General features: G+C 38.7%; 2 protein-coding genes across 3 annotated transcripts in view; both read right to left on the bottom strand.

Moving 5' to 3' along the window:
• Positions 1 to 983: 983 nt before the first annotated feature.
• On the bottom strand, positions 984 to 12234 carry LOC121372069 (transport and Golgi organization protein 2 homolog). Of its 2 annotated transcripts, XM_041498326.1 has the most exons (8): positions 12083 to 12234; positions 10998 to 11139; positions 10450 to 10566; positions 9367 to 9481; positions 8826 to 8905; positions 8134 to 8290; positions 2445 to 2561; positions 984 to 1171 (listed from the first exon to the last, which is right to left on the bottom strand). In XM_041498326.1, the coding sequence occupies exons 2-8, from the start codon at positions 11137 to 11139 to the stop codon at positions 1042 to 1044; spliced, it is 858 nt and encodes a 285-aa protein (XP_041354260.1). In that variant the 5' UTR covers positions 12083 to 12234; the 3' UTR covers positions 984 to 1041. The 2 variants fall into 2 exon arrangements, with proteins under 2 accessions (XP_041354260.1, XP_041354262.1); XM_041498328.1 differs by lacking the exon at positions 2445 to 2561.
• Positions 12235 to 17152: 4918 nt separating this feature from the next.
• LOC121372560 (protein Son-like) overlaps positions 17153 to 21129 on the bottom strand; it is a 40245-nt gene continuing 36268 nt past the window's right edge. The window contains exons 13-14 of the mRNA XM_041498953.1: positions 18467 to 18582; positions 17153 to 18061 (exon numbers count right to left, since the gene is read on the bottom strand). Coding sequence (XP_041354887.1) covers positions 17945 to 18061; positions 18467 to 18582 — 233 coding nt within the window. The 3' untranslated portion in view covers positions 17153 to 17944. The remainder of the gene's footprint in view (positions 18062 to 18466; positions 18583 to 21129) is intronic.

Here is a 21129-nt window from a genome sequence, read left to right as displayed (position 1 = left end):
TATTTCGTTTGGAAAGGGTAAAGTTGGGGGGGGGGGGGGGGTTAAGGACATCAAAGATAAAGCATATTGATTTAATAATCATCCGACTCCATACAACCGTAAATAAAATGTGTTGAGGCGTGTCATTAAATAAAACATATCCTATACTTCCTTCCATCTGCTTGATGTCTAACATTTGGTAATTTTGACATATAATCTTAGAGAGGAATCGGGTGCATGTGCAGGGGGAGGGTATTGGAGGTCGAAACCCTTACTTGCCCAAGCTTAAAAAAATTTGAAATGTATTTTTTGGGGGAGCATGACCCCATATAAACTTCGCTTAACACAGTCTATAACCCGAACCCCTCTGAAATCCCTGCACACGCGCCTTGGAAACCTGCTACATTTTTTTTTAGCAAGGGATTGTTTATATGTACCATTCTACAGACAGGACATGGTATTTTTGTATACCCGCCGATGGGGATCGATCCTAGACTGACCGCGCATTTCCAGAAAACATCTTTTTAGGTCTAAGTAATGAATAAAAATAACATATAGTCTTGAAAAATGTTACGTAAATCGAACACAGTACCCTCTTCCTCTACCCCTAGAGCGTTACGTAATTAGTAACACCCACTTACATGTAACGCGTATGCCAACAGCTGGCCACTGTCAAAATTGCAAGGCAAATCCCCCACTCACCGATCCCTGGAAAGGTGTTGTACTATACCTCTATGGATATAAATGTTTTGGAGATATGAGACGACCCCTCAATCAAGACAGTTAAATTTGTTCAAAAATTGCGAAGGTGTTCCACTTTCAAAATCATGGCTTTGTTTTTGACCTGGATAAGCCAGCGTAGTGAAACCAATGCGGAGTGCGGCGTCATATATGCACCAAACATAATTGGATTTTCTGTTCTATATGCTTAAATAATAAAAATATTCCAGGGAATGTAGTTTTAAACAGTATACATGCAGTTGTAACACATACACAATAACACAGACGAAGAGACATATTTATTCTTATGAGATATTTACTATTCAGTCAGTACATGCGTGATCAGTTGATCAATTTGAAGTTCAGAGCGGTGGTTGTGAACTTAGGGTCTTCCACACAGACTGGGGTAACAATAGTCTTTTCAATGAAGTCACAATGTCCATCTCTGTCCACCAGTATCACAGTAGTCGTCCTACAATAAATAAATAAATAAATAAATAAATAAAACGTCACTGATATACAATCTGCACTATACCGCAGTTTTATGTTCTGCACACGCACGCACACACATAAGCGTACGAGACAGGGGCGGATGGTGGGGGAGAAGGGTAGCAAACATTCAAATTCGAGCAAAAACGATAAATACATTGGGGTAAAATGAGATTGCCTGAAAACCTTTCACCATGTATTCCACCATTCTACCCGCAAAATGTTGTAATCCATGTAAAAATGCAGTGATTCGTTTGCAACCCTATATAGTCGTTTGGCAGAAATGCTTGCCTAACATGAATAAATATTGTTATCCAGATTCGGGGTAAATCCCCCCCCCCCCCCCCCTACAAAAATGGGCGCCTGTATGCCTCTGCGCACACGTATACACATAGGTCATAATGTCTATACAAATGAAATAAACGGTGAACATTACCCTGTTCCACATTAGACACATGCGCGCATGTATTCACCCGCAGCGTGGTAAAATGTCTACACTAATACAGAAAAAACCCCCACACAATCAAGTACACGCACCCGAACACAAACGTACAAAATATTGAAATATCTTTACGTTTCGTATTGCACATATTCACGCACGCTGGTGTAGCCAAATCGGTGGGGGTGGGGCCGTCGAAGCTGGGTGGGGAGGGGGTAGACCCCAAACTTTCAAGAAATAATTAGTTTAGAGGACTTTTATATCAACATTTATTAAATGAATTTAGATTACAAACGTATTTAAGATTGCCAATGGAAACGCGATATATAAAAGAAATATGTAAGATTAAAATATGCGCTCATAAATTAAATGTAGAATCTGGCAGGTATCGAAACATTGAACGATCAGAAAGAATATGTACTCTGTTTAACGCTAATGCCATAGAAGATGAATATCACTTTATAATAGATTGCCCACAATACAAAGATTTGCGTTGTAAATATATAAAAATTTATTATTATAAGAGGCCAAGTGTGTATCGTTTTATACAGTTATTAACCACCGGTAACAATAAGGAATTGAATAACCTAGGCAAATATTTAGTGCAAGCGAATACAATTAGAGATCGGTTATGCAGGATAATAGTTAATGTAATAAATGTAACTGATATCACTTCATTTGTCCATGATTATATATAAACCACACCCACCATTGTTTTGCACGTGTGTATTTTGTATAACTATGTTGTATTATTTATGTTATGTATTCAGCTGATGAGTTGTAAAACTCAAAGCAAATAAAGAACTTGAACTTGAACCTTGTTCCGTATTTGAAACTAGGAGACCACACACAGATCTGCGATCGCTCTTCGGTGACAGTATCGTTATAGCCAGCTTTTGCGCATGCCTCCTTTAGCACGGCATCAGGTAAATGTCTGCAACAGATGTACAAGTCTATCAATTAGGAGATAACCATAATTAGTGCAGCAGATTGGTGAAAATTATAGAAGAACTGTGCCTTTGATGATAAAAGCATGAAACTTGGCATGAAGTAAGAACATACCAAAATAGTTATTTCTAGATATAGGGACATTGCAGATTTTTCCTGTAATTGCCATGGTGGCCATTTTTCAAAATGGCCGTCATGGTCACAACACAACATGATGCAGGGGTTTGAATTTAGCTTACTTTTTGTTCTTTACACAATTAATTACGTTGATTTATAGATATGCCTTTTCACATCATGTAGGGGTGCTGATTCCAAGGACAAATCTAGAGTATGAGCCAAACGGAATTATACTAATTAAGAAACTATTGTGTCTATATGTTCTTTGCCAATAAATAGCTTATATAATTATAGTGCAAGTATTTACAAGGTTCATATTAAACTGATTTATAGGTATGTCCATTCCACATATAGAGGTGTAGTTTGTTAAACATCCCAGAGCATATCCTGAAATGAGAGAGAATTGTCTATGGGAAAGGGTAGCGTTTCTCCCCATTTACTATATTATTTGTTCCTTAATTAATCATTTCTGAATTTTAATTATGAATTTATAGTGTCACCGAACTCAAATAGAGAACAAATTATTATTTTTTAATTGCTTTCATTCACAATATATATGATTTGTTGTTTTATAAGTAGTACAGGACGTATAGTACTAATAAAAAAGAGTCATGACTGTGTCGTAATTTTGCACCTTCTTACAATGTTTCCGAATTAATACCTGTCGGTGAGTCCATTGGTCTATTTCTCGTTCCAGCCAGTGCGCCACGACTTGTATATTAAAAAGATCATTTGCTACTAACTGAAAAATGTAACAGGTGTCCTCTCAATGACTATTTAACAGAATTACCAAATGTTCTACATCCAATAGCCTATCAATGCCCTCTAGTGGTGTCGTTAAACAAAAAACCTAACCTTTCTTACAATTTTTCCATGCATACATCATAAATCCTGATTAGGTGGCAATAAGTACCCTGGATCAACCTTTGTATGCCACTGATAAACGAATTCGTGGTCCCGGCCAGCAAGTCACTATGAAGACAATTTTATTGTGGTCTTTGGTGCTCTTCATATTGATATGACAGCCCTTAAGGTGGTAAGGGATCTATTTGATGGCAGTGGTTGGACAGATGCCCTTGTAGTGGCTGGAGTTGCCTCTGCAGTTATAGCAGATTCTTTCTTAAAAGCTACAAATGTAGCACACACTCATAAAGCTCATCAAGTCACAAATTGTAGCCTGCACATACTCCTACAAAAGGCATACACATGGTGCAGCCGCAGACTTGTAGAAGACAAGCATCTGATGTCAATCAGAGTGGTGAAGTATCAGAGCTAAAGCAAGTTCCCAGTTTTAGTTTTGGTTCATGGTTCTTCAGCTGGAAGTGAAAGTCTTGATCTTTGTTCGAGCAATCCAGATGACAAAGTTTCTTTTGTACATTGATACATTGACCAACATTGTCCCCTTACATCACACAAATTATGCCAGATGGATTCCAGTCCATTTGATAGATTTGGTAACACTTAAAGAATGTCATCTTTTATATTCCGAATTTTAGAAGGCAGGTTGATGGTTAAGAAGACTTTTCCTTGCTATTACCATTGATTAGACCCAACATAACGCTGCTGTGAAAGGTGATGATGGAGCTATAAGCCTGACAGAGAATCCGACAGCTCTTAGGTGCTGGATGGTATGTGGACCAGAGATAACTCGACTAATAGTTTGAGTCATCCATGGAGATGAGTCAGAAGAAGGCAGCAAATTCGGTACATCATGAACAGACCAAACAAACACAGAAATCATTTCTTTGAGATGTCAAGTCACTGACAAATACCATAGAAGGGATCCATTTTGTGAAAGTTGTGATAATCTACAGAAAATAGACGGCCGATACATTGCAGACCATGCTATTGTTTATACCATGCGCAGATTTGAGACGTTAGGACAGGATCAGTATGGAATATTTGTGAAAGAACAGCATGTTTTAGAGACAAAGTCCATCCAAGAACCAATCGAGAATTTCTGCCGCTCTTCAAACATCCTCCAGTTCGAAATAAATCCAAAGTACAATAGCAAATGTCTGCTCAGTTTCCCCGACTTGACGTTGCTTGTCAGGTAAAGGTTGGCAACTTGGATGAGTTGTTTTAGCATGAGAATCAAGCCTGGCCATCATCACTGCCACATATAGGGAAACTGAGTCTGACCCCTTGTGTACTGCCTAGAGAGCTTATTACATAAGAATGCAATATTAACAGACCTCCTGTTGAGGTAGGCATCCTTGATGGTGAAGCTGTAAATAATATGTTGAAACCATGAATATGCAAGTCAGATCTTCCTCACATATCTGGTATCACAATTACAATAGGCTATAAGGAATGATGTCATCTGGGATGTTTACTAGTCTGAATTCAAGCACTTGAAACATGCGAGGGAAAGGCACATGGAGCCATTGAGTAAAATTCCTGGAACTTGGCATGGATTAGTAAGACTGAACTGTTTTCCTACCTTACCAAGAAATCAGTTCTGTTGGAAACAGAGTGTCAGGTCATTTGGACACATGGCTAATTTTATTTTAATATGGCGAACTTATTCTCATGTAATAATTGATATTATTTTTGAAAATATCTCAGTTTCTACTATGTTTGAAGTTTTATACATAACTTGGTGAAACGTCCTGCACACCCAGCTCTAGCCCTGGCACACATCTTCAAAATGTCCTATGCAAACAGCCAAGAGATGTCATCAGTATAGCCCGATGTACCCAAGAGGAGGCAGACACACGAATATTGCTTCATGTAGCTGATGCTGTCAATGAAGAACACACTGGCGTCTTGGCGCCATAGCAACTGTTCAATATCTCTGAACTCTGGGTGGATTTTGGTACTGGACATTTTCGATACCTGGCTGTCCATGAGATATCTTATGTCTTGGGTTCAGACAGGTGCCTTTCATTGCCCATGTTCTATGGCTTTACTGTCTTCATTCGGTAGTAAGGGCAAGGATGGAAGTTGGGCCATCTGGAAAGTAGCAAATGAAGTCACACTAGTTGTTGGTGCTTTAACAACAACACCAAGCGCCACCTGCGATTTTCGATCCTCTCAAAAAGAGTACTCGATCAAATACCTCCTACAAAGGCAACCCTTCTACAGTATGTGAAAAGGACAATGTACCAGCCAACACGCTGTTGGGGTCAGATGCTAGTTTGTGCACCAGAACTCCCACCACCAAATGAATAAGGATGGCATCAAGGTAACACAAGCAACTGGTAACCAATTTGGACAACCTTGCCTAGGGCTACCAATGCATGTAGAGAACTCATTAGATATGGTTGTAGGAAAGGATGTGGAGCGCACTCTGAGTGTTTCAAGGTTGCCATTCCTCATCAGCTTTTAGCTGTTGGCCTAGTGTGACCTCTTCGGGGAGTGTTCAGTAGTTACTTCTGGCATTGTTAAGATAGAAAGAAAGAAATGTTTTATTTAACGACGCACTCAACACATTTTATTTACGGTTATATGGCGTCAGACATATCGTTAAGGATCACACAGATCTTGAGAGGAAACCCACTGTCGCCACTACATGGGCTACTCTTTCCGATTAGCAGCAAGGGATATTTTATTTGCGCTTCCCACAGGCAGGATAGCACTAACCATGGCCTTTGTTGAACCAGTTATGGATCACTGGTCGGTGCAAGTGGTTTACACCTACCCTACTAGCCTGTAGACCGATGGCCTAACCACGACGCCATCGAGGCCGGTCAGCATTGTTAAGAGGCACTTGTAACCACCTACTATACACCCCTACTACTGGCGGCTGTACTTAAGTGCACTGCTCTCTACCAGTTTGGTGGACACACTGACCATGAATGATTGCACACGTATGTATGAGGGGAAAAAACAAAACGTCGTTTAGCTTATATTCTGGAACTGTCCCTGAAATTTGTATAAAATATCACCTCTACATCATGTACAATGGACATATGTATAAATCAGTGTAATTAGTTCTAAAAAGGACACAAAATATGGTAAATTCAGACACTCGCATTGGATCTTGCGTTAGTCATAGCGGCCATTTTGAAAAATGGCCGCCATGGCTCCCAGAGGACAAATGTGCAATGTCCTTATATCTAATTTTTGTCTCTAGGGTATGTCCTAGCATCATGCAAAGTTGCATGCTTTTATCATAAATGGCACAATTTTGTCACATATCTGCTGGACTAAATATGGAGATTTTAGATTTGCGGATATTATTGTTCATTTGACGCCCGCAAATGCGATGATATTGTCAACTTGATGCCTGCGAATGCCATATTGTCTATTTGACGCCCGCATTTGCGGGCATCAAATAGACAATAACACCTGCAAATTTAAAAACGCCACATGGTTATGTTCACAACCGAATGTCTTGAGTTTTTTTTCCAAGAAATACCAGGCTACAATCTAACTGAACCGTTAACTTGGCACGTCACACTTTCTAATGACGCCATTAGATTTTCAAGTGTTATTGTCTATTTTTAATGCCCAAATAACCATAAAATTAACCAATCACATTACAGAACAAACTCACCATCACATTTATATATATATATATATAAATATATATATATATATATATATATATATATATATATATATATATATATATATATCACTTTATGCAGCTGGCTATTTTCTCATTATTACCTTTTATTGTTAATATTGGGATTGTGTTGTAAGTGTTATAAGTGTTGTTAATTGCATTACGAAGTTTCCACTTTCGATATGCTTACTTTTTACTAATTGTATTATGTTATTTTATTATGTGGTCTAATATATATCGGTGAGCCCATTGGGCCATAAGTGTACGAGACATGACAGCAGATGTATGTGTTTGGTGGGGGGGGGGGGGGGGGGGGGGGGGGGCGGGGTGCCCCATAAGTGCTGGAGCAAAACCTCAAATTCGGGCAAACATTATAGAGATATTCGAGCAAAATGTGCTAATCTGAGACATTTGTACTATGTATTTTCATCATTCTACCCTCAAAATTAGTTGTTATCCATGTCAAAATGCGCAATGATTCATTTGCAACCCTATATAGCTGTTTGGTGTAATGCTATTATGAATTAATGTTGTTATCCAGATTCGGGCATTTTCGTTTAATTCGGGGGGAAAAAGAGCCTGCTCCCCACCCTCAACCTCTACAAAAATGGGAGCCCGTACGCCTATGCGTTGAGCTACTTTTCGTTCCAGCCACTGCATCACGACTGGTATAACAAAAACTCTGATATGTGATATCCTGTCTGTGGGATGGTACATAGAAAAGATCACTTGCTACTAATGGAAAAAGGTAGAGGGTTTTCTCTTTAAAACTACATGTCAGAATTGCCAGCTGTTTGACATCCAAGAGCTGATGATTAATAAATCAATGTGCTCTAGTGGTGCCGTTAAACAAAACAAACTTTAACTTTGTTCAGTTCTGTGCTCTACGCTATGTCACGTTATATAATAACCATCTGCACCAGCTTACTTTGTTCTGTCTGTCATCATCTCCTGTAATGACTTGATGAGCAGTTCCTTGCTGTCCACTTTGGCGTAGTTTTGGCAAATCTTTTGAAACTTTTCTCTTCCATAGCAAATTTTCTTCCACGGTTTTTCAAACATGGCATTACCAACCCCATGTACTTCTGAAATGCAAAACATACAATTGTATGCATAATTCACAATATTATTCATCATAACTGCATTGTTTAAAAGCTGAGACGCTTAGCGTGTGACCTACTGCAGGCAGAGGATTATCTGACTTGAAGACACAAAGATGTGTACGTTTCCACTTTTGATAAAACTCGAAGTAAAAGTCGTTTTGAAAGAATTTTAAGCTGCTATAATAGTATATTAAATATGATCGTGTGTTTTTTTCTGGTGTATATCTATATTTCCCAGTACAGTGTTCGAACTTAGAATTTCTTAACTAGGGCATCTTTGAAAAGTTTGATACTAAAATATGTGCAAGTGTTTGGGGCTTAAGACTATTCAATTTGAAACAAAGGACCTGTTACTGCTGTGTACGTCCAAATCTAGTTAGTGTACTGTAGATGTCCTTTTTTCAAACAAAATTCCTGCATTTTCCCCTGCAGAACGATACGTGAACACGAATGTTCCAAGTATATACCCCGTACAGGGTAAAACTAGAACTAGCGGCGTTATAAATGAAGTGTGTACCTCCATCTTCCAGCTGGTTGATGTGAGTTCCGTTATAACCCAGAGCGTTAGAAAACAGTCGAGTCGTTGTTGCGACCTTTCTGAAATAAAGAGTTACTACATTTGTATTCCCTACAGCAGATGGAGTAGAAATACGAGGAATATAATAGCTTTTTTATTTTTAAAAAGTGGCCCGTGGGTGTAGGATGTGGGTGGGGTGGTGGACGCATGGCTTGTTATAGGGGCGTGGGGCAACACAATTATGAATATATGAATTGTGAAGTACCAATATGTTCTGTGTATAACGTTTGTGCCATGTTGTATATTACTTATGCTTTCAAGACATGAAGGGTTAGAACCCGTCTTATACGGCAGCTGACTCGGAAATGCCGAAAATATGAATATCTGGGTAAACATTTTAATTATTCTTGTAAGTATCGGGCAGAATTGACAGTGTAATAATAACAATTTATGTATGTATAATAAATGTTTTGACACCTGAAACCCTCCCCATGCCCAAGTGCCTGTAATATACGACACAGAGTACATATATTTGATGTACCCAACATCCACGAGGACGAGGTTAAAGCCGTTGTACTGATTGGCGTCGTGTGAGATCTCGCTGAAATATTCCTCTATTGACTGATTACCGGACACGAAATTTGTTACGAGACGACCTGAAAAAACAAGAAAAAACTCCACTTGTAAGTTGTTCCTTACTTATAAGTTATATAGCCAGTGACGTGTGATTACATTCCTTTATGCCTTGTCAGTGGTTCAAATGTCAAGGATAGATCAAGTCAAACGGACACATGGACCAGGGGCGTAGGCTGGGGGGGGGGGGGGGGGTCGGACGACACACACACACACACACACACCCCGCTGAAGTAAATGGTCCGCTTTCAGTACTAAAACATACAGGTTTATAAACATGGAGTTTCGGGTGGTGCAAAAACAAAATAGAAAAAGGTCCACTTGGTTCATATTCGAACCCCCCCCCCCCCCCCCCCCCCCCCCCACCCCCACCCCAGGTCCAGATCACGCTACGCCCCTGTGGACCAACTCTCTAAATAGGTCACTTCAGTTAAAAAAGAAACTTCAATGTTGTTTTACCTCTGATTTCCTCCCTTGTATCCGCCCTTGAATATGAGCGGCTTAAACTTTGAAATGTACGCGCAAACCGAATATTTTTACCTTGGTATATAATATATGCTATAAAACAAACTCAGTTTACAATTAAGGGGGAAAGAAGGTTTTTTGGATGAATGTTTTGATCTGTTTTAAAGGTTATTTTGTTTCATATATGTATATAAGATGGGAAAACAAAAGGAAAACAAATATTGTGGTTTTCATGGGGGGGGGGGGGGGGGGGAGGATACACAGGATCTCATGAACTCCTCTAGGTTCATAGGTTTATAAAGATGAGAATTCGTTATAATTGTAGATATTAAACTTAAACCACGATAACTCATATTATGTCTACTTCTTGAAGTATGCATCACATGATTCACAAACGGAATTTTTATTTTGACAACATTATGAGCTCATACAAAAAGCACATAACAAGTTTAAATGAAAAATTACGTTCAATAACCTAAAAAAAACCCCACCCCACACAAAACCAAATACATTCTGCATATAGTACCTCTTGGCTTTTTATCCGGGTCCAGTTGTCCAAGAATGTTCAACAAGACTCCGAGTCGACCTTCTCGTGACATGCCCACCCACGTGCCGCCCTCGCGACCCTGCATGCAGTCTCGCCCTGAAAGAAGGAATAACCTCTAGAGATGGGCAGTTTGAAAATTCTTGTATCCACTGGCGAAGCCCCCATCACACCTCTTTTTTAAAGCCCATTTGGATATTTCGTACACGACTGGCCGTGGTATGTGCTATCCTGTCTATGGGATGGTGCATATAAAAGACCCTTGCTACTAATGAAAAAATGTAGCGAGTTTTCAGCGCTCAACCAACTGAGCACAATATTTCTTTATTAGCTCAGTTGGTTGAGCGCTGAAAGTCTATGGTTCGAATCCCCTCAGTGGAGGTTGACTTTTTTTTCTGTTACAATTACACCCCTATTTTAAATCATAATATATCGGTATACCGGTAAAATCGCACATGCCATAACTAAAACACAAAGCCGATTACGACCGAACTTTCCCGAAATGTTCCGAGCGGACCGAGTATACTCACCGCAGACAACACGTTTGTCTTTTCCTCCAAACGAAGCCAACTCTGTTTGTCTTTCCCAAAATTCGTCCCTGTTATTGACGAGAACGAGTCGGTAGCCATCTACCGGAGGATCGCTGTCCTTGATGAAGAATAACAGACACATCTGAAATTGGCCATATGAACAAGCATTATGCTGCATATTATATTGAACAACACAAATGGATATGCAAAATCTACAACTCTTGTGTTGAAGATGAATTACACCTTTTAATAAAATGTCAAGGCCTTACAAAACGCAAACATATACTATATAACAAACTACACCAACTAAACCCAACATTTACTCAATTAACAGATACTGAGAAACTATTCTTTCTACTTCTCTGCTCAGCACATATTGTCCCAATCATAGGGCAGTATTGCTATGAGATGTTTGAACAAAGACGTCTTCTACTTTCAGTTGTTAGACTTTCTACCTAATGACATTGTCACTTGTTAAACACTAACTTGTATATAAATTATAATTGTGCTAGGATATTGTAACCATTGTAACATGTCTTGTTTTTCTTTTCTTGCTGTTGATATTATTGTTCATGTCTGTATAATTCATATATGGAAATAAATGATTGATTGATTGATTGTATCAAATTAATGTCATATTTTATAATGAATTATATGATCATATTATAATCGTCAATTAGTGCACCAAGGTAAACATATACGGTCCGTTTTTTTAACATTTTGACATTTGTTACGACACAGCAATAAACATATTACAATAATAAATATCGTGCCGGATACGTTTATCTTGATGAACTAATCGACAATATACTAGTACATGTATATTATTATAATTAAAAAATATATAACTGTTACATAACAGGGGATGGGTGGGTATTATTTGTTTGTATTAATTTTAGGTTATGCCAAAAGTTTTAAAATTATAAACTAGTGTACTAGATTTCCGTCTATTATATTGCAGTGCTCTAAATACTGTTGTGGAAATCAAATGAAACTACCTTCCACTGTTTTAACCCGGCCGATTATTGACTGGCTATTTACTTGAAAATAAAGAAAAATGAATACATCTAACGGTACATACACACCTCAATATCTTCAATTATCACTGCAGAAGTAATTAATAAACAGATTTTAAAATCTGATGTTAACAACCACGTTCAATTATTCAATTCACATCCGGTTCGATGTCGACGATCCATACCATATCATGCATATGCCATAGGCAGGGACGTTCTCAAAGGTCATTAAACCGTTTTGTGTGTGTTAGGGACCGTCTCAAAATTTCATCACTTCTCCCAAAACGAAAAAGCCGCGAAAGGGGGTGGGGGTGTAAAACACCCATGCGGATAAAAATTCAAAAATGGAAGTGTCGAAAAGTTCGGGGTTTTTTAATTTTAATTTTTAATTTTATTTAATTATTTATAAAGTGAAATTCGAAACCACAGTAACTGAGTTAACGAAGAATTTTATTAACTACAACAGTATGTTCATGGTTTGACAAGTCGGAAATGTCCTCTTTCCAAGCACATCCAAACGCAGCATAACACTCCTCGTTACAGCGACACGTTTCACACATGGCGTCACTCTCAATTTGCGCAGAACTCCTTTGAACAAAAAAAATGCAACACCTTTTTTCCACTGACTAAATTCATTTGGAGTGTGTGTGTGTGGGGGGGGGGGGGGGGGGGGTGAAAATTATTAGAGGGTTATTCGTTTAGGAAGAAATTTTGAGACGGTCCCTTATCCATTGCGCTATAACAAGTTTGGATTGTGCGACACATTCATTTGTGAGTTCAAAGAAGAATGTAACAATGTTTTGTTTAACATCTCTAGAGCATATTGATTTATTAATCATCGGCTAGCCTATGGGAATAAAAAAAATTGGTAATTAGTCAAACTTGCACTCGCTCGACATTTTTTTTTTTTTTTTTTTTTTTTTTTAAGAGATTTCCATTTTGGACTTAAACAAACAACAAAAAAACTTCGCCCTGAACCCGACCGAGAGCCTGCAGTCCCTGGACCCTGATTTCTAATTTTCTCACACCTAAGAATTGTCACAGGTTAACAGCTCCGAATAGTACATAGGCTACTACGGCCTTTGATATACCAGTCGTGGTGCACTGACTGAAACTAGAAATTGCCCAATGGGCTCATCGACAGTGGTCGATCGTAGAGCGACCGCACATCAGGCGAGCGCTTGACCTTCCGCTCCTGTAACATGGACAAAGTGGTAGATTACAGCATCATCTGTGAAATAAAGAAATATTTAATACGGGTGTTCCAAAAATGCGCATTGCTTCGAATATAGCCCAAGCTGACCAGTCCCAGATAGTGGGAGGAATCACTTTGATATATACCATATGTATGTATGTATGTATGTATGTATGTATGTATGTATGTATGTATGTATGTATGTATGTATGTATGTATATGTATATATATATATATATATATATTATATATATATATAATAATATATATATATATATAAATATTAACCATGTGGGTAATAAAGATTAGTATTAGTTAAATTGGGGGGGGGGGGGGGGACTATCATCTAAAAATAGACTAAAGCTAGTTTTTAAAACCGTTACGTCTCAGAGGTACATGCTTTTTCGAATGATGAAAAATGAATTTTGTGTATCCCAATCACCAGGATTACCAGAAACTGTTCAGATGTATGAAACGGATAATCCAAGTAATAAAATGTAAGTAGTTTGATTTTAACTATTAACCGGTGAGGTACATGATACGCTCTTCAGGAATTTGATGGAAAACCATAATCATTAATGAACATGTTACGGATATCACATTTGTATCACAGTGACCTAGTAATTCATTATTGTATGTGACACACCACCATCGCAAGTTGTTCCTACATGTGAGGTTTGATGGTCCTGTATGCATCTGTATACAAGATATGGTCCGGACAAAACATTTACTGTTATGTGCAGTAGACCGTGAAAAGTACGTCGCAGTGACCTAGTAATAGTACGCGACACACCGCCATCCCCAAGTAGTTCCTACGAGTTTTAATGGTTCTGTATGCATCTATATGCAATATATGGTCCGGACCAGAACAAGTTAACAGACCGACCAAAGGACGGACATATGGACAATGCCATACCATAATACGACCTATCATAGACGGGAGTATAAAAATTGGTCTAATAGTGTAAAATACTAATATGAGGTAGTGTTTAAAAACTTGGGTATGCAAATTTAAAATTCCTGAATATTGACCATACTATGCAATGCGACCAAGTAATCAAGCTAAATTATGAAAAAAAAGTACATTTCCAGCTAGTTAGATATATGTAGCAGAAGTTGTAGAGTTCTGTGGTAGAGTACTTGTCCGAGGTGCAATAGGTAGCAGGATCAATCACCATCAGTGGACTCATGTTTTGCTCATCCCAACCAGTGCCCCATGACTGGTATACCTAAGGCCATGGTATGTACCGTTAGGCCTATGGGAAAGTGAATATAAAAGAACACTTGTGTGGGAGAAATGCCCCCCCCCCCCCCCCCCCCCCCCCCCTTTAATAACCATATATTTAAATAACCATGCTATTTTATCCATTTTGAAATTAAGTTTGGACATCATCGTATTACAAGCATAATAAGATGGTTCTGTTTAATATCAAAATGGTCAGGTGGAAGCAATCCAAAATGATAATGACAAGGAACCAAAAATAGTTAAGTAAAACATATTTACAACAGATATTAAACACAGTTCCATCTAATATAAAGCAACCATTATACTTCCTAGTGTATAAAAATAACAAAACCAATTCATTAATTTACACTTTAATTTACATGAAAAGAGCAGCATTTTTCTTGTTCTATGCATCAAATGCATAACAAATGAATGAAATGTGAAAACAAATTCCCTTTAAAGCATTCAGACCAGAATTCTGCAGAACTGAATTGTAAACATGCAAAGTTAAAAAGGGAGCTAAATGCATCATTAGTTAACGCCGTCACCATTGGAAAAGTAATACCTATAAATCACCTTTCGATTTTCTTAAGGTGAGACAAAAAATTCAATTGTCGGCAGAAAATTCTACATATAGGAACGAAAAAGCAGAAGATATAAATGGATTCTTGAAGCGATATGATAGTACTGGGTTTATCCAGTGATTGCACAACTCAGTGGGAGATGCCAGGGTGATACACAGCCCAGGACATTTATCACACCAACCAGCAGTGCTGCCATAAAAGCTGATAATAAATTGATTTTATTTTTATCATTATCACATAATTGCTTTGTTATTGTCTGTATTAAATTATCATATCAATATGATCTGAATTTTGAAGGTTTCTATGCCATCTTTTCATAACAATTAACAGACAGCTCAAATAGCAGATGTGTGTATCCTTGAGACTTAACTGAACAGAAGCAAGAACATGTTATAATAATAACACACACCAGACTAGAATCGTGACTAGCTATAATTCGTAAAGAATGACATCACATTTGATTAACCTCTTTTAAGGTTTGTCATAATACGGCAGACATTTCTCTTGGCTTGCAAAGTGATGTCCAATTATATTCCTGCTCATTTAAAACATACACCTCACATCCTATTAACATCTGTCCAAATTAAACACACAAACACAAACAAACAAACAAACTCACGCACACACGTAATATGTAAAACAGAATGTTGTTAATCTGTATAGTACTTATTTTTTCAAAGTATCTGGATTAATGAATTTCCATAGGACTGAATCATACATGAAAAGTTATTTCCATTGAATGTCAAAACAATTTTTAAAAATTGAAACAAAATATAAGGATTACAAAACTTACAAATATATATATCTCATAGTTTTGAAGAGGAAACCTGCTACATTTTCCCATTAGTAGCAAGGGATCTATTAGATGCACCATACCATTCCATATACCACGTCCTTTCAAGTTTGATATACCAGTCGTGGTGCATTGGCTAGAGTGAGAAATAGCCCAATCCAATCACCAAAATTTGTTTTGGATAATGACCATCTAGTTCTGAAAGCTGAATATACGGATTAACGAACACAATTACAGAGTGAAATGTTGGTTTTGAGTCTCTCAGCTGTCCATAAGAAAGGGTTTCCAGACCACTGGAGTCCAGGTTATCAACGTTCCACTGTACATCATCCACATATTGTGTTGTATGAATGACACGTCCTGGAAACACAGTGCTCTATTGACATGTTTACAATAAACTCTGTATACAGCAAACTTAGAACCAAGTCAAATTCCTGCAGACGTACATGAGACAGTTTCACTTTTAGAACTACACAGCCACATTCCTATGGACTATGTGATTACACTGTCGGGGCTAACTCTGGCACTCACCAAGTTCGCCAATTGCGAATTTTGAAAGCAATTGGCAAATTTTATTTTAATTTGACAAAATAATTTCATGTAATAATTGGCATAAAAATATTGATTTCTGTCATTTTTAAAGTTTAATAGACAATTTGGTGAAATGTTTTGCTCACCCAGAGCTAGTCCTGACTTGTCACTGAGTGAGCATCACACTATGGTACTTTTCTGCATTTATTAAAATTCGTGAATATCGTGAAGAGCATTCGTTTGGCGAATTAACCCGAGAACACAACTTGCGAATTGGGGTTGGATTTTCTGTCTCAATCTTCACAACTTGTGGCAAATAATGGCAGAACAAACACAAATCATTGATGTATCTGTCGTTTGTGCACTATAGTATGTACACTTGAATATTTCTGACATTGTTGATTTTTGCATGGGGAAAGTAAACAAATGTCTGTCATATTCACAGAAATGTTTGTAAAAATAAAGTTGAAACCAGTAAGGAAAATAAGATTGAACTTAACCCACTCATTAATACGGCACATTTTTTAATACCTTTTTTCTCTGATTGTCAAAGACTGTTATTTGAGAGAAAACTTAATTTTAAAAACTATTTTTGTCTGTTCTCAGGTGTACTAATATTTGGTTATTGAAGTCACATGATTGTCATGCTGGTAAAACTCTCTTTGTAGATACTTGCCAAAAATATATGGGGCCTAATTCACAAAGCTCTCTTAGGTTCTGTTAGACAACAAAGCATCCTCTTTGTTAAGTCTTTTAGCATTGCACTGCGAGATCGCAAAATTGTGAGAGTTTAGTGAATTAGGTCCATGGTCCTTATGTTTTAACATAAATATCTTTCTGGATATCTGTTTACATATATATTTATTAAAACTCAGAATGCAGCTTATATTTTCTAACCAAACAATTTTATGATTATAACCATTCATTTGCTCAACTTATAACACGATTACAAGATATCAGAACTGTTATATTTGTTTTCATAAAATGATATTTGTTAACATTGGTTCTCGAGGAATCCGTTTTATAATTTACCTTAAAACCTTTAAAAGTGCATGTTTTGTTGAACATACATGTTTTGATAAAACACTGAAAAGTTTTGTTAGAATGTTTTGCTGTAAGCTATACCACTAAATGTTTCACTCACTGAAACAGGTTGCGTAGTTAACAATATTTATTGCAGATGCATGCTACAGTTTGTGACACACTTGCAGTAAATTTAGCTACTTAGCAGCTAGTTTAGTGCTCATTTGAAACATAGAAATACTAATAAAAAGGTAGCTACTTGGATAACAGCTGTCTGTTTATAAATATTCATATGCTTTAGAACTGAATGCTTATGCTCACCAAAACTGGTTCACCCATGATAATTAAGAGTTGGGGTGTGTGAGATTGGACAGACAGTGCAGATTGTCCATAAATCGACTGAACGCTCTCCACTTGGTGAAGTTGTGTTAACAATATGGAAGTTATAAATATATGATATTCATAAGCACAAATGGACGCAACATTAATTCAAGTTTTGACACCATGTTGTTGTCACTGAGTGGGCACCACACCCAGGTAATTAATTCAAGTTCTGAAACTGTGTTGTCCTGAGCGGGTGTCACACTCTGGGAATCAGTCCGAGTTCCTGCAAACAGGTGGTAGCTGACTGTGCCTTCGCCAGTTTCTTGCTTACACTGGCGACGCTCGGCTGATACTCCGTCTTGTTCACGATCACCTGAAATCAAATTCACACACAGGACTCAGACAAGTGATAACATTAAAAAAATATCTTGTCTTACGATTTTCATATTTTAGCATCTGGTCCAATGATTTTGTTAATCTGTATCAATTCGACCGATCTCTTTAGTTTTGTTTCAGAAACGGTCTAGCTATCATGTGGCTGGTCGAAGGACTTAGTTTTTAGAGAGCACTAAAAAAATGAATTCCTGGGTTTTAAATAATATAGAATGACCGTGAAAAATCCAGTTTAGCGAATGAATACATTGTATATATTGGTTTTCAGTAGGAATTTAGTAGGTGCCCTTTTTATACGTTGCATTCCCTCCCAAAATACTGGAGGTCCTCTTTTTGAACGTTGCACAGCCTCCCTAGAAAAATGTTGCATGTACCCCTAACAAACCTTGAATAAGAAATTCTTCTTGTGGTCAGGCCCACTCTCATGGATGCACACGAAGTTGGGAGGTCCCCACCGCCTCTTGTTGCACAGCTCGGTGAGTGCGGAAACCGGATGCTTTCCTGCAACACAAGATAACCATTCTACTTTAAATACAGGGTCACACAGGTTCAGCTGAGAGATAAATGTTCTCAACAAGCATTCTGAGAGTACTGCTAAAACAATACATGTCCCCTAAAGAACCCAACACATTTTTTTATCTTTTAAGGGCCATAACTGTGAAAAATGGGTAAATTGCCATGATGTGCAACAGAACATGATAATGTTATACACAAAATATCTTGAGACATAAAATGGGTAAATTGCCATGATGTGTAACAGAACATGATAACGTTATACACAAAATATCTTGAGGCATAAAATGGGTAAATTGCCATGATGTGTAATAGAACATGATAAAGTTATACACAAAATATCTTGAGGCATAAAAAAAAAAAAAATCTTGAAAACAAATGTTTTTATCTCGTAAGTTGAAGGGCTATAACTGTCAAAAATGGATAAATCGCCATGTATGTCAAACTTGATTGTAACAGTACATGATTTTAGCTCTAATATCTTGAGGCATTGTGATAAAACCATTCAGAAAACTAAATGTGGGACAGACAGACGGACGGACGGAGACGCAATCTATATTCCCCCCAGTTGGTCTGTTAGGGGATTAAGAAGAAGCATTCTGAGAGTACTGCTGAAGCACTACATGTCCCCTGCCAGTACAGACAGACAGACAGACGGAGACGCAATCTATATTCCCCCCAGTTGGTCTGTTAGGGGATTAAGAAGCATCATTCTGAGAGTACTGCTGAAGCACTACATGTCCCCTACCAGTACAGACAGACGGATGGAGACGCAATCTATATTCCCCCCAGTTCCCAGTTGGTCTGTTAGGGGATTAAGAAGCATCATTCTGAGAGTACTGCTGAAGCACTACATGTCCCCTACCAGTACAGACAGACAGACAGACGGAGACGCAATCTATATTCCCCCCAGTTGGTCCGTTAGGGGATTAAGAAGCATCATTTTGAGAGTACTGCTGAAGCACTACATGTCCCCTACCAGTACAGACAGACAGACAGACGGAGACGCAATCTATATTCCCCCCAGTTGGTCTGTTAGGGGATTAAGAAGAAGCATTCTGAGAGTACTGCTGAAGCACTACATGTCCCCTGCCAGTACAGACAGACAGACAGACGGAGACGCAATCTATATTCCCCCCAGTTGGTCTGTTAGGGGATTAAGAAGCATCATTCTGAGAGTACTGCTGAAGCACTACATGTCCCCTACCAGTACAGACAGACGGATGGAGACGCAATCTATATTCCCCCCAGTTCCCAGTTGGTCTGTTAGGGGATTAAGAAGCATCATTCTGAGAGTACTGCTGAAGCACTACATGTCCCCTACCAGTACAGACAGACAGACAGACGGAGACGCAATCTATATTCCCCCCAGTTGGTCCGTTAGGGGATTAAGAAGCATCATTCTGAGAGTACTGCTGAAGCACTACATGTCCCCTGCCAGTACAGACAGACAGACAGACGGAGACACAATCTATATTCCCCCCAGTTGGTCCATTATGGGATTAAGAAGCATCATTCTGAGAGTACTGCTGAAGCACTACATGTCCCCTGCCAGTACAGACAGACGGACGGAGACGCAATCTATATTCCCCCCAGTTGGTCTGTTAGGGGATTAAGAAGCATCTTTCTGAGAGTACTGCTGAAGCACTACATGTCCCCTGCCAGTACAGACAGACGGACGGAGACGCAATCTATATTCCCCCCAATTGGTCCGTTAGGGGATTAAGAAGCATTCTGAGAGTACTGCTGAAGCACTACATGTCCCCTACCAGTACAGACAGACAGACGGAGACGCAATCTATATTCCCCCCAGTTGGTCCGTTAGGGGATTAAGAAGCATTCTGAGAGTACTGCTGAAGCACTACATGTCCCCTACCAGTACAGACAGACGGACGGAGACGCAATCTATATTCCCCCCAGTTGGTCTGTTAGGGGATTAAGAAGCATTCTGAGAGTACTGCTGAAGCACTACATGTCCCCTGCCAGTACAGACGGACGGACGGAGACGCAATCTATATTCCCCCCAGTTGGTCTGTTAGGGGATTAAGAAGCATCATTCTGAGAGTACTGCTGAAGCACTACATGTCCCCTGCCAGTACAGACAGACGGACGGAGACGCAATCTATATTCCCCCCAGCTGGTCCGTTAGGGGATTAAGAAGCATCATTCTGAGAGTACTGCTGAAGCACTACATGTCCCCTGCCAGTACAGACAGACGGACGGAGACGCAATCTATATTCCCCCCAGCTGGTCCGTTAGGGGATTAAGAAGCATCATTCTGAGAGTACTGCTGAAGCACTACATGTCCCCTGCCAGTACAGACAGACAGACGGACGGAGACGCAATCTATATTCCCCCCAGCTGGTCCGTTAGGGGATTAAGAAGCATCATTCTGAGAGTACTGCTGAAGCACTACATGTCCCCTGCCAGTACAGACAGACAGACAGAAGGAGACGCAATCTATATTCCCCCCAGCTGGTCTGTTAGGGGATTAAGAAGCATCATTCTGAGAGTACTGCTGAAGCACTACATGTC

The sequence above is a fragment of the Gigantopelta aegis genome, chromosome 4 (genome assembly GCF_016097555.1).
Source record: "Gigantopelta aegis isolate Gae_Host chromosome 4, Gae_host_genome, whole genome shotgun sequence".
In the NCBI taxonomy this organism is placed as follows: domain Eukaryota; kingdom Metazoa; phylum Mollusca; class Gastropoda; order Neomphalida; family Peltospiridae; genus Gigantopelta; species Gigantopelta aegis.
This window is presented reverse-complemented; position numbering and strand designations above follow the sequence as displayed.

Excerpts from the sequence above, each read along its gene's own strand:
- LOC121372069 (XM_041498326.1), bottom strand. The coding sequence starts at position 11,139 with ATGTGTCTGTTATTCTTCATCAAGGACAGCGATCCTCCGGTAGATGGC. Across the intron at positions 9,482-10,449 it reads CCCGGATAAAAAGCCAAGAG|GTCGTCTCGTAACAAATTTC; the intron begins GTACTATATGCA and ends TTGTTTTTTCAG. Across the intron at positions 8,291-8,825 it reads CAACCAGCTGGAAGATGGAG|AAGTACATGGGGTTGGTAAT; the intron begins GTACACACTTCA and ends TTTGCATTTCAG.